The 13,762-nt window shown below is 41.7% G+C and overlaps 1 protein-coding gene across 1 annotated transcript in view; it reads right to left on the reverse strand.

Annotated features, from left to right (window-relative positions):
• LOC121282904 (carboxypeptidase M-like) overlaps positions 1 to 13,762 on the reverse strand; it is a 105,410-nt gene that overhangs the window by 41,817 nt on the left and 49,831 nt on the right. The window contains exons 4-5 of the mRNA XM_041196713.1: positions 12,562 to 12,659; positions 8,267 to 8,439 (exon numbers count right to left, since the gene is read on the reverse strand). Of these exons, the coding sequence (XP_041052647.1) occupies positions 8,267 to 8,439; positions 12,562 to 12,659 (271 nt within the window). The remainder of the gene's footprint in view (positions 1 to 8,266; positions 8,440 to 12,561; positions 12,660 to 13,762) is intronic.

Consider the following 13,762-nt stretch of genomic DNA (forward strand, 5'->3'; position numbering starts at 1 on the left):
GGCCAATGAGATTTCAAAAGGAAACTGGAAGAGTTCATATCTTGAAAAAGAAACAAAGCAAAGTATGGCAGAAAGAGCCTGGAGAGTCCAAGGACCGCAACAGGATGAAAAAGGAGTGTATAGAGACTCAACAGCCAGAAGAAATGCAGTCCATCTCAAACAGAAACATGGAAGAACAACAGGAGAAACTCAAGGAGACTCTGCTGAATGACAGAGTTCAAGAGGAGGTGAGTAACCTTCGCAAGGAAAAGGAAAACCTGTTGAAAAACCTTCACACACAACAAGATTCCCTCAGGTCAAAGTTTGTGCCTCTGGAAAAGTACAAAGAGAAATAGAAAGAATTCAGCACTTCTCTGAACAAACTGAAGAACCAGTTGGCAGAGAAGACACATCAATGTTCAAGTTTCCAGGAGGCAGCCAACAAATACAAAAAAGAGACAGAAAAGCTGAAGAATCAACTAAATAAAGTCAAAGAGGCTTTGAAAGCAAAAGTTGGAGAGCTTTCCAAGAGGCGAGCAGATAATGAAGTTTTGGGAGACTCAGCTACTGAACTAAGACAAATTGAGATTTCACCTGAGAGAAGTCTGACCGACAGTGAAGTCAAAATGAAGGATGAGACTAAATTCTGTAGTAGAAAGAAAACAAAGAGGAAGAAGGTTCTGAAAAAACAATAAAATGGTGGCTGGTTTCACCTATAAACCCTCGAAGGAGGCAATAAACAAATTATTGAACTGTACCTACTTTGATATTATTCCAGTCCCTCACAATGGTTTGCTGGATGATGATGCTGAAGATAAAATCAATGAGGTACAAGTGATTCCAAGGCCTTATCTGGAAAGAATTCTAGATGCTGTAGACAAATATGAAGAAGCTAACAGGTGATTCGTTGGAGAACAAGCTTGCACGCTTCCTTTTTCACAACAGGACAACCCCCACACGATGTCAGGAGCAACACCTGCAGAATTGTTGATGAGATGCCGTCTTAGGACAAGACTTCCAAATTTGGAGGGGCAGGTAGAGAAGAGTCAAGGAAACCAAAAAGCTGCACATGACTTGCATAGTTGTGAGAGACAATTTACTGTTGGAGAATCAGTATATGTAAAGAATTTCGGTGGAAGACTGAAGTGGTTACCGGGTAAAGTAAGTTCAGTGACCGGATCATTATCATCCCACATGGAAGTGGAGGGCCAGATCACCCATAAGCATGTGGACCATTTAGGAAAAAGAGAGATATCTCAACAAGATATGGTACCACCTGTAACCATTACTGGACCAATGTTTCCTGTTGAAGATGCTCAACCAAGATCTGACATGTCTGATGTCTCTATCAGAATGGGAGACACTGAAATGCAAGTGCCCACTGAGGTGCCTGATGTTCATGCAATTCCAGACAACATGGTTCCTAAAAAAGAATCTGAAGTTGTGGAATGCGACGTTCCACACAAACCAGGAAAACCACCTGAAAGACTGAACTTGTAAATTTCATGACCTGTAAATATTATAATGTCATGAGATAAATATACTTGTAAATACAATATGTACAGCAAAGTTAAAGTGGGAGGAATGTAGTAATTATGCTTTTGTTAAATGTTGGACTGCACCTTTAAGAATAATCCTGTGATGTAAAGATCACATGATCTGTGGAAACCAATGTGTTAGTAGCATGGGCTACCTCCACAGTCAGTGTAGAGGTAGAGATGGTGTTGAATATACATGTGTAGTTGCTACTGGCTGTATTGTAAATAAACCTAATGTTTCCACTTAGAAAGTGTCTGCAGATCAACTCTATTACAAATAGGCAACAAAGCTACACTATAACAACATGAAAGAAAAATAAAATCAACATCCTGCGGGCACCATTGACCAGAAACTAAACTGGACCAGCCATATAGATACTGTGGCTACAATAGCAGGTCAGAGGCTGGGAATTCTGTGGCAAGTAATTCACCTCCTGATTCCTCGAACTGTCCACCATCTACATGACTCAAGTCAACAGTATAATATTTCCAATTGCCTGGATGAGTGCAGCTCCAACAACACACAAGAAACTCGATACCATCCAGGACAAAGCAGCTCATTTGATCAGCTTCCCATCCACACCTTCAACGTTTTCGTTGCACAGTGGTAGCAATGTGTACCATATACAAAATGCACTGCAACAACTCGCTGAGGCTCCTTTGACAGCACCTTCTAAACCCGCAACCTTTACCACCTAGGAGAACAAGGACAGCAGGTGCCTTGGAACAGCACCTCCTGCAAGCTCCCCTCCAAGTCAGACACCATTCTGATTTGAAATACATTGCCATTCCTTTATTGTCACTAGTCAAGGTCCTGGAACTCGCCACGTAGCAGCGCTGTAGGTATATCTACCCTACATGGACTGCAGTGGTTCAAGAATGCAGCTTACCACAGCTTCTCAAGAGCAATTAGGGATGGGCAATAAATGCTGGCCCTACTTGTAATGGCCATATCCCATAAGAACATAAGAACTAGGAGCAGGAGTAGGCAATTCAGCCCCTCAAGCCTGCCCCGCCATTCAATATGATTACGGCTGATCTCATTTCGGCCTCAACTCCAATTTCCCGCTCTCTCCCCATAACCTTTCAACCTGTTACTAATTAAAAATCTGTCTATCTCCTCCTTAAATTTATTCACCATCCAGGCATTCATTGCACTCTGAGGTAGTGAATTCCACAGATTCACGACCCTTTGAGGAAATTAATTCCTCCTTATCTCTGATTTAAATCTGCCACCCCTTAGCCTAAAACTATGGCCTCTCTTTCCAAAATGCTTCACAAGGGGAAACATCCGCTCCACGTGTACTTTGTCTATCCCTTTTAGCATCTTATATACTTCAATTAGATCTCCTCTCATCCTTCTAAACTGTAGCAAGTATAGACCTACACTGCTCAATCTCTCCTCATAAGACAAGCCCTGCATCTCTGGAATCAATCTAGTGAACCTCCTCTGAATGGCCTCCAATGCAACTACATCCATCCTCAAGTAAGGGGACCAAAACTGTGCACAGTACTCCAGGTGCAGTCTCATCAATGCCTTCTACAGTTGCAACACTTCCCTATTTTTATACTCTATTCCTTTAGCAATAAATGCCAAAATTCCACTTGCCTTCCTTATTACCTGCTGTAGCTGCATATTAGCTTTCAACGATTTATGTACAAGGACACCCAGATCCCTCTGCGTTGAAGCATTCTGAAGTTTCTCTCCATTTAAATAATAAGTCGCCTTTTTATTCTTCCGACCAAAATGGATAACCTTACACTTATCCACATTAAACTCCATCTGCCAAATTTTGGCCCATTCACCTAACCTGTTCATATCCATTTGTAAATTTCTTATTTCTTCATTGCAACTTACTTTCCCACCTATTTTGGTGTCATCTGCAAATTTAGCTATAGTACTTTCTATCCCTGAATCCAAGTCATTAATATAGATTGTAAATAGTTGGGGCCCAAGGACCGAACCCTGTGGCACCCCACTAGTTACAGCTTGCCATCCAGAAAAAGACCCATTTATCCTGACTCTCTGCTTTCTGTTGGTTAGCCAATCTTCTATCCAAGCTAATAATATTACCCCTAGCTCTGTGTGATCTTATCTTGTGTGTTGATCTTTTGTGCGGCACCTTATCAAAGGCCTTCTGGAAGTCCAGATATACTACATCTACAGGATTCCCATTATCCACTTTGCTTATCACATCTTCAAAGAGCCCTAGCAAATTAGTCAAACACAATTTACCCATCATAAAACCATGCTGACTCTGATGAGTTGCATTTTGACTTTCCAAATGCCCTAATACTACTTCCTTAATATTGGATTCCAACAATTTCCCAAAGACAGATGTTAAACTAACTGGTCTATAGCTTCCTACTTTCTCCCTCCTCCCCTTTTTGAATAAGGGCATTATATTAGCATTTTCCCAATCCACTGGAACCTTTGCAGATTCCAGGGAATTTTGGAATATTTTAGCCAATGCATCCACTGCCACTTCCTTTAAGACCCTGGGATGTAGGCCATCAGGTCCTGGGGACTTGTCACCCTTTAATCCCAATAGTTTGCTCAATACTTTTTCTCTAGTGATGGTGATTCATCCCATGGATGAATACAAAAAGAATTGGAGGCAAAGAATTTTGAATTCAGATGTTAATTATTGTTAATTGTATTGGGAAACAAAAATTTACATATCAATTTACATTGCGGCATTTAAATCTGATCTTTCCAAATTACTAATTGAAGCCAATATTTGATTTTCTCCTGTAAACAGGGGCATCATTAGTTAGATATGTAGGTCAGTGCAAAGGATTACTGTCCATGTGATATGAACAGAATTTGACATTCACATTTAATTTCTAAGGTTGCATGTTGCAGCCTCCTGTTATACTTTCTGGTATTGCTGTACTTGATACTCTAAAATTAACCCTTCCTGTAAGAGATCCAGCCAGAAGGCAGTGAAGTTCATCATTGCTATGCTTTATAATCCTCTGCTTGACAGCAGGTTTCCAAACATTGCTGTAGAATCTGGATTGTAATTACATTATTCTTTTGCTTTAAAAATAATCTCCATTGCCTTCACAGTTTCAGGTTATACTGGTGCAATAGCTCTGTTGGTTAAGTAAAGGAGAGGCTGTGCCTTACTAGCACTGGTTAATCTTTATTGCAAAGGGGTTGGAATATAAGAGTAAGACCGTAATCAATTATATAGAGCTTTGGTGAGACCACACCTGGAGTACTGTGTCTAAATTTGGTCTCCTCACCAAAAGAAGGATATATTTGTGTCTTAGAAGGGCTGCAACGAAGGTTCACTAGATTGCTTCATGGAATGAGAGGGATGTCTTACGTGGAGACATTGAGTAGAATGGACCTACACTCTCTGGAGTTTAGAAGAATGAGAGGTGTTCTCATTAAAATGAATAAAATTCTTAAAGTTCTTGACAGGGTAGATACTGAGAGGTATGTTCGTATGTATGGATATATGGTGGGAAAGTAGAATTGGGGCAGATCTGGCATGATTTGATAAAATGGCAGAGCAGGATTGAGGGGCTGGTGTGGCCTACTCCTGCTCCTATTTCTTATGTTTCCATGTACAAAACCAGGAAGGTTGCAAGTTCAATTTCTGGTCTCTATTCAATTAGCTCATGTTGGTATGGTTGCTGGTTAGGGTGCTATGGTTGGCCTCAGTGACCCCTTTGTTAGGGAGTGGACTAATCCATTGCTGGCCATTGTCCAGTGTCCCAGTTGGGAGTGCGGGTGTGTGCGTGGCATTTCATTGAATTAGCACCTCCTTTCCCTGTACTCCTTTTATCAGTCTTAGGGATGTCCTGGACAATGAGCCTTGATGGTTTAATAGTAACAGCAATGTTACTTCCTTTAAGACCCTGGGAAGTAGGTCATCAGGTCCTGGGGATTTGTCAACCTTTAATCCCAATAGTTTGCTCAATACTTTTTCTCTAGTGATGGTGATTCATCCCACGGATGAATAAAAATAAATTGGAGGCAAAGAATTTTGAATTCAGATGTTAATTAATGTTAATATAAATTATAAACTCCATGTATTGGGAAATAAAAATCTACATGTAATTTTACTTTGCGGCATTTAAATCTGATCTTTCCAAATTATTAATTGAAGCCAATATTTGATCTGCTAGCCCTGTGACTTTGAAAGAGTTAAAGTTATCTGACCTAAATAGTGTAAGGGATCAGAAGCTTGCATTTTGAATGTGTCTGAATGTCGAGGTTTAATCTGTCAGCTCTTGAGGATTTATTTGATTTGCTGGAACCATCTGCCACAAGAGTTGAATGATGCTCCAGCATTTATTTCAGGAAGTGCAGGATTACAGATGCTTTGCTATGCAGTAGGCAGCTTTCATGTTGTTACACTGCCTTGGAGGCAGTACCGGTTATTCAGATTCTACCCCTTGCTATTGAAAAACCGACAGTGAGTGCATTTGGCTTAGGTTCCATTTGCATTGCATTAAATTGCAAGAAAAGAATCCCTAACCCACATTCTACAAATAGATATCCCAATATTTCTAAGAACAAAATGTAGGAACTATTTTAAAATGTCTTTGAGATTCATTTTCTTTATTGAATTTTAAATAGCAATTGATTGAAGTGTAGTTAAACTATCAATTACATTGCAGAATTTTGATTTTAAATTAATTCTGTCAGATCTCACGGCCATTCATCTATCTATCTTTATTTATCTTTTGTTTTTTTTTGATATGCATTATCTTGAACAAAGGAGTCAGCTCAGGAAGCACCACCAAATGTTCAGGTATCTCTCCACTGTAACATTAATGACTGATTCAAATTCATCCTTTCAATTCTTACGATTTATGTTATTTTACAGTGCCAAAGCTAGGATTAATTGCAGGGAAATGTTAAAGGTGAGCCAAATGGGGGGGTTAATAGCAGAAGCATTTTTATGGATATCAGATAAAAGAGAGCTTTATTTTTTGCAGAACATGAACAAATCTGATGAGCTCATTTTTATTATCCAACCTGCATTCTTTGTAAAGTTGGTGGGTCCTCTTTCCTGGCAATTGGTTGTATAACTTGGAGTCTTGCTATGCTACTTGAGAAGACATTAAAGACCAGGCAATTAACATTTTCTTTTTTAAAAAAAAAGCCGGTGCTTAATGTGCTTGAAAATACTTGGATTTTAAAATCAACACTTTTATTTTCAATACGTTTAACGCAATTCCCTTACGTGGGGATCATTGAGAATCCAACTGCAAAGCCTCCAAGCGGCTAGGCAGCTAGGCCACACTCTATGGAATCACATCATGCTGCAGGTGCCCAACAGCAATATTTAAACAGGGTGTGTACTGTGCTGAGGAGCAGTGCTTGGAAGGGGCATGGTCAGGACGTCACAAATGCTCAGCCCACTTAAGTACTGTCCATCAATTTAAATGAATAAAATATTCAGGGATTACAGATCCTAAATATCCTGAGCCGAGTTCCCTGAGAGCAGGAAGCATCTGATCAGGGAATCAGCTCAACCGGCAGATAATCAGGAGTATCCTTGTGGAAATTCATACCTTTAAATACAATTATACAGTGTTGTTTTTAAGTAGGTGGAAACAAAATGAGAGAAAGTTCAATTCTCAAAGGATCGTTGGCTCTGGGTGTTCAATCTGCAGATACAGCAGAGCCCCTCCCTACCCTCCATGTGGCTGGAGACTCTGTCCCAAATCCTGGGGAAAAGGTCATTTACATGACCGGGGCAGGCTGATGGTGCCAGCAAGGGCCTATCAATGATGTCCATCCCAGCTCACCCCTTCCACCCTGGTGAGATAGAGCCACCCACTATCTCCAGTCCTCCAACAGCCAATAGAGCCAAAACAGCCAAACCATTTGCAGTCCTTCAACTCCCAAAGGAGCCAGTTACCCTCCATTAAAGGCAATTGATTAGTTCCAGAATTAACTACAATCTGAGGCCTTCCCAAGGCTTATCAAAGCCTCAGCTGACAGAAGTTCCTATGAGACCTTTTGTCAGGACTTAAAAGGTGGAATTTTCCCCAGAAAGCCTGGGAATTACAAAACTGCCCCCTCCCCACCATCCCTCCCCCCACCACCCCGCTCACACCTTCCCCAGACCCAATATCTTGGTGCACAGGGTGAGATAAAGATCAACCCAGGAGAATAGCACACCTGCACAAAATTTAAGAAACCAGGGCAACTGGGGTGGAATTCCAACAATTCCCGATTCCATTCCAAATTCCAAAGCAGGACTCAAGCTCTCTGCTCTCTCCAGTCCCTGCAATTTTGAGGCCATTGTCTTTATCTTGAATGTGAAGAGAACCAGAGCAGTCTTGTCAACTTTCATGGAGCAAATGACTATTGAGCAAGCAAACAATGTTTTTAGTAATGCAGTGACAAGCTTATGAGGTGACTCAGATCATTACTTCAGTGCCTGGCAAGCACAGTTCATCGACTTGTCACTGTTTTGTAAAGGAGCCCAAGCTTTTTAAACATATAGGCTCTGAAATGACACCATAGGGGGATTCAACCCTTATAGCAGTTTAACATTGGCATCTGAAATTTCTCTCTCTGCTGTTTCAGCAGAGGCAATAACCCATTAACCCTGACAGGTTTACACCTCTGCTAACAGAATAAGAGAATAATTTTAGATGAACGATGTTAACTTGCTCATCTGCTAGAACATCACATGTGTCGGTCCAGAGCCTTCTGGGCTGTAAACCAATAGTTAAATGGAGAAGATTTTAACATTGGCTCAAATTCTTCTTACCGTCCATTTACTCCTTCACAATCTCCAACCTTAGAAATCGCAAACCCATCGGGGTTCAGAGCGGGAAGGATGTGAATCCTCATGCTGTCCACCAGTGCAGTAACATTGGGATCCAGACCATAACCGGTGACAAGATATTCAACCAGGTGCAAAAGCAGTTCCCTGCCAACAGGCTGCAAGCAAGGAAGCCAGTCATAATTAACTCATAGAGAGACTTAGGTTTACCAGATGCAACGAATTTAGCGACTGATGGAATCACTGCTCATATAAACCTAAATTACAAGAACAAATTGATTTCTTATTCATTACTATAATAATTGTTTGAGCATCAAAGGGGGAGCTGTGTGCCACTCTCATGTGGTTTTGTACACTTGGGATATCGGCATGAAGTCCAACTTAATCTGAAATCAAATTGGACAGGATGTGACGTTGTCTGCACTGCATGTAACTTTATCAATGATAAAAGCAAATGGCTCAAGGTCTAATTTGTCCATTGGAGATTTAATGGCCAGCCTTTGCAGAGAGAGGTGGGAAGTGGCTCCACAATCTGCTACACCAGGTGCAGGGAGGAATTAAGGTTGCCTGTGGCAACACCAAAGCACTCACTAAATTTTGCACATCTTTCCTCATTCCAAGTTGCACTCAAAGGTTTAATTTTCTGGGCCATTCAGTTTCCCTGCTGTTGGAAGAATGCCATAGGGGCAAGTAATAAAAAATGCATGTTGCTTGTTTGGCAAACATCCACATCCAGAACAAAATGGTGAGCAGCAGCATCCAGCATCTCCATCACCAACTGTTGATATTGCTTAGAAATGTCAATTTTAGAACAGGCTTACACAGGAAAGCACAGCTCCCTAGTTAAAAAGGGCCGCAAAATGTTTTGGTTTATGTTTCAATCGTGCTCAGTACTCCATTCCAAAATGGTCATCTTGAACATAAGAATAAAATTTGGAATGAAGATGCTGCCTCAATGGACCCTCTGTCATACAAGCCCAACATAGGGTTCCAGGACTGGCCTGGAATTTCCAGGGGCAGAATTTTTCAGTCGGCGTGTGGGGGTGGGACTGACATGCCGACACGTAAAATGACGCGCAATGACGTCGGGTGTGTGTCCCAACATCATTGCGCATAGTTGCGATGACGTTGGGATGAGCGGGATGAGTGGGATGAGGTTTCCTAAAGCTTTCATTTAATGAATAAAATTTTTTTCACACATATAAAAACATGTCCCATCTCGTGTGACAGTCACCTGAGAGGACATGTTTAAATACATTTTTGACCCATTATTTTAATATCGATTCAATCTCCCTGAGGCAGCTCCTTGCCTCAGGGAGATTGAAGTGCTCTTGCGCGCAAAAGAGCGCTGGCCCTGACTCACCCTCCTCCCACCCACCCCCCCCACCCCACACAGGTAGCGCTGAGTGCTACTGGTCGCATCTTACGCTGGGTGGACATTAATTGGCCCGCCCGCATAAAATGATGGCGCGGAGATGATTGTCGCTGCACCCACCCCTGCCCACTCCCGCCAAGCCTGCCCGCCACTTGAAAAATTCTGTCCCAGGACACTGTTGTGCACAAGCCCGGATAAAAATCATCGGGACATTAAAAAAGATTGTTTTTCTTTCATTTGCTTTGAATATTTTTCTTTTCCAGATATAAAAATATTGAAAATGAGAAAAAAGGTTGTTTAACTGGCCATTAAGTGTTGGGTTCCTCCAATGTGGAACAGAAACCCAACCCTGAATATTTTTTAAAGCTTCATCTTTATTACTATTTCTTAAATTTAAACTGGGCTTTACTGCTGAACAAAGGCAATTAAGATGGTTGACCCTCTGTTTGCAAATTATCCAGAGCAAAAGAATTCTCCTCTTAGTTTCGGGAATGTCACACCCGCTTAAGGAGCTCCTAACAGACCACCCAGGACTGTACAGACCAATTTCAAAGGGAATTACAGGAATTCCACTTGCGTTTGATAAGCCAATCTTGTTAGCAGAATCCATGGGTCTGCTGAGACAACAGCTTCCCAAACACCAGACCCTCAACATGACTGGCACCCCTTTCAACTTATAATGGCTGAGACATTATCAGTCCTGAAAACAAAGCCAAATCCAAGGTACTGGGTAAACATCCTTTGTTGAAGTCACTGTGGAGAAGGAAGGTCACATACCTCAAGACCTGGTTTTTTGAACAGTTTAATATTATATTTCTGAGCTATGCAGCCAGTCTGCTGCTTAACATCCAAAAGGCAGGCCACACAGAAGCAAATTCTGTCTAGATTGGACCATTGGCTCATCTAGCTTGACTCTACTGGAAGATTTTGTAACATTGCATACAGAATTGACACAATCTCTGCATGCCTTTTTCATCTTGTGGCTCAACGCCACCTGATAAAGTGAATTTTACAACTCCAATCTTCAGCCAGCCAACCATCGAATGCCTACGTGAAAGATTTCCTCATTAGACTCTGACTTTGGGACTCTGGAACTCACATGAACCAATATTCATTTTCTCTGTGGTCCTTGTACTATAAAGCCTCCTTTTCTCTATCCCTCCCTTTACTATGTGAATTGCTAACACTTCTTCTTTTGTGGGTTTTGAATGTATACAATAAACTAACCTGCTGGGTTAATCCTGACTCGAGTTTGCTGTGGGATTATTAGTAAAATTGGATTACACAAAAACTGAGGGGTTGAGAAACTACATCACTGTTTATTCTTAAAGAAACTAATTCAAAACACCTTCTCTTTATGGACAGGTGGTAAGAGGAAAACAGTGCTGTTTAAACTGACCCTCACCTGTCCATAGCATAAGTATCATCCAATTGGCTAATGCTTTCCAATTGGCTTAGGAAGGCAACGCATCACAAGGGTGGATGTGTTGGCTGATTAATGGTTGAAGGGTGGGGCAAGTCATACGATGAAACCTCCAGGAATACAATTAAACACAGTACCCTAGCCTTACATGTCATTGCTGTTAAAAAGAAAGATTAAAGAAAGAAAGAATTTCATTTATATATCATCTTTCACAACCTCAGGATATCCACAAAGCTTTTCAATCAACGATATACTCTGAACCGTGGCTTTGAAGTGTGGTCACTGTTGTAATCTAGGAAAAATACCAACCAATTTTTGCACAACAGACCATAATGAACTAATGATCAGATCATGGCCAGAATTTTTCCCTCGTCGGACAGGCTCTGCAGGGGGGGGTAGGCGGAGCCGGTCGGGAAGCCGACGGCTGCCCACTATCAGCTCCGCACTGTAATTTCATGCGGCGGGCCAAGTAAGGCCCGCCATGCGCGCATCGCGAGGGGCAGCGCTCAGCGCTACCTGTGCGGGCGGGGGAGAGGAGAGAGAGCCTGGCCTGGTGCACAGTTCATGCATGCGCGTGAAAGAGCGCTTCAATCTCCCTGAGGCACGAAGCTGCTTCAGGGAGATTGAAGCGCTTTTTAAAAAAATTAATAAAGACAGTAAAAAATTAATGAAACGTGTCCCCTCATGGGACTCTGTCACATGAGATGGGACTTGTGTTTAATCCCAAAATAAAGTTTTTATCTAATGTGTATTAGCTTTAGGATGAGGTTTCCTAAAAAATGTAGAGGAGCTGCTTGGCCTTTTTAACTGCCCATCAACCGTTAGGTTGGACAGACAGCGTAAATTTCAAGTTAATGAGGTTGTTAATGACCTTAATAGGCCTTTTAATTATCGGCAGGCATGCAGCCGACTCCGGTGCACGCCCACCAAACTGAAGGATCGGAATGATGCACAGTGATGTAGGGACGCACGCCCGACATCATCGCGCGTCACTTCACACTCGGATTTGTCAGGCGTGCGCCCACTCGCCCACTGTAATATTCTGGCCCATGTGTTTTAGTGATATTGGTTCAGGGATAAATATTGGCTAGGACACCCTAGAGAACTCTACTGCCCTTCTTCGAATTGTGAAATTGAATGTTTTACTTCCACCTGAGAGGGCAGATTGTCTGTCAGTTAATATGTCATCTCAAAGACATCACCTTCGACTCTGCAGCAATCCCAAAAGCATTTCAAGTATCAGCCTGGATTATGTGATCAATTCTCTGGAGTTGGACCTGAATCCAAGATCTTCTGGCCCAGAGGTAAGAGCACTCCATGAAGCCATGGCTGACACCTCAAGTACACTAACTACTAAGCAGCAGTGCTGTCAAGTTAATGGCTTGTTGACCCTGCCTAGTACATGCTCTGTGATGAAAAACTGACACAAAGTAGATATGTACAAATTCAAGCTGAGCTGAAACAATGATAAAGAGCACTTACTTCATTTCCATGGATATTTCCAATGTACTTAAATTCAGGAGTTCCAATGCTATGTTGTTGTGGATTTTTTCCAATGACAAGGACCCATAATTCTATCCCTGCCAAAAAATAAAGACCAGGGGTTAACTTCCTTAATGCCTTTGTGGGGAAAGCTACTACCCAGTGTTTTTCCTTATTTATTTATTCACGGGATATGGGCGTTGCTGACAAGGCCAACATTTATTGGAATAATTGCCCTACAGAAAATGCTGGTGAGCCACCTTTTGGAACCACTGCAATCCACGTGGTGAAGGTGCTCTCACAGTGCCATTCGGTAGGGAGCTCCAGAATTTTGATGCAGTGATAACGAAGAAGTGAAGATGTAGTTCCAAGTCAGGAAGGTGTGTAATTTGGAGAAGAACTTGGTCTCATGCATATGCTGTTCTTATCCTTCTAGATGGTTGAGGCCGAGGATTTGGGAGGTGCTTTCAAGAAACCTTGAGGAGTTGCTGCACTGCATCTTCTTGATGGATCACCCTGTAGTCACTGTATGCCAGCGATGGAGTATGTGAATGTTTAAGGTAATGATTTTGCTGCCAACAAAACAGATAGCTTTGTCCTGGATTATTTATAATAAGACATCCAAAACATAAAACAACAGATTCATTCCCAATCTTTGTTGATAGTTATTTGGCAGTACAGAACTTCGGTATTGCTAAAAAAAGAGATATGTCGAAGCTTTTCATCTTGCACTCATCAGGACACTTTGCAAGAAGTGCCTGTGTGATGCTGGGTATTTAGGCCGTATATCCCAAAAACTGGCCATTGTTCGCTACGGGCAAGGTACAGACTGTTTCCAACCAGCCCGTGCTTGCAAAACTCAAAACACAGTGACCAACATTAGATGTGATTCCGTGATTCAACAATTTTTGCTAAATAATTCTCGATGTGCTAAGAATTATGCTGACAACCAATTTAACATTGTCAATCGGGCTTGCAGTATGTTGCATTTGCATGTACTGGAAGCTACATATATTAATACACATGGCCATGTTCTTTACAGACAGAAAGAACATGTACGCACATTGCGCCTATTTCAGCTAAGTAAAATAAGTGACAACCATTCACTGACTTATTCCTCAGGGCAATGCCATGACCAATCAGGGTCAAGCTGCCTGGTTTAAACTTCAAACAATGCTGGTAGATAACTGTCAATCACCAT

Source organism: Carcharodon carcharias, chromosome 10 (assembly GCF_017639515.1).
Source record: "Carcharodon carcharias isolate sCarCar2 chromosome 10, sCarCar2.pri, whole genome shotgun sequence".
Lineage (NCBI taxonomy): Eukaryota > Metazoa > Chordata > Chondrichthyes > Lamniformes > Lamnidae > Carcharodon > Carcharodon carcharias.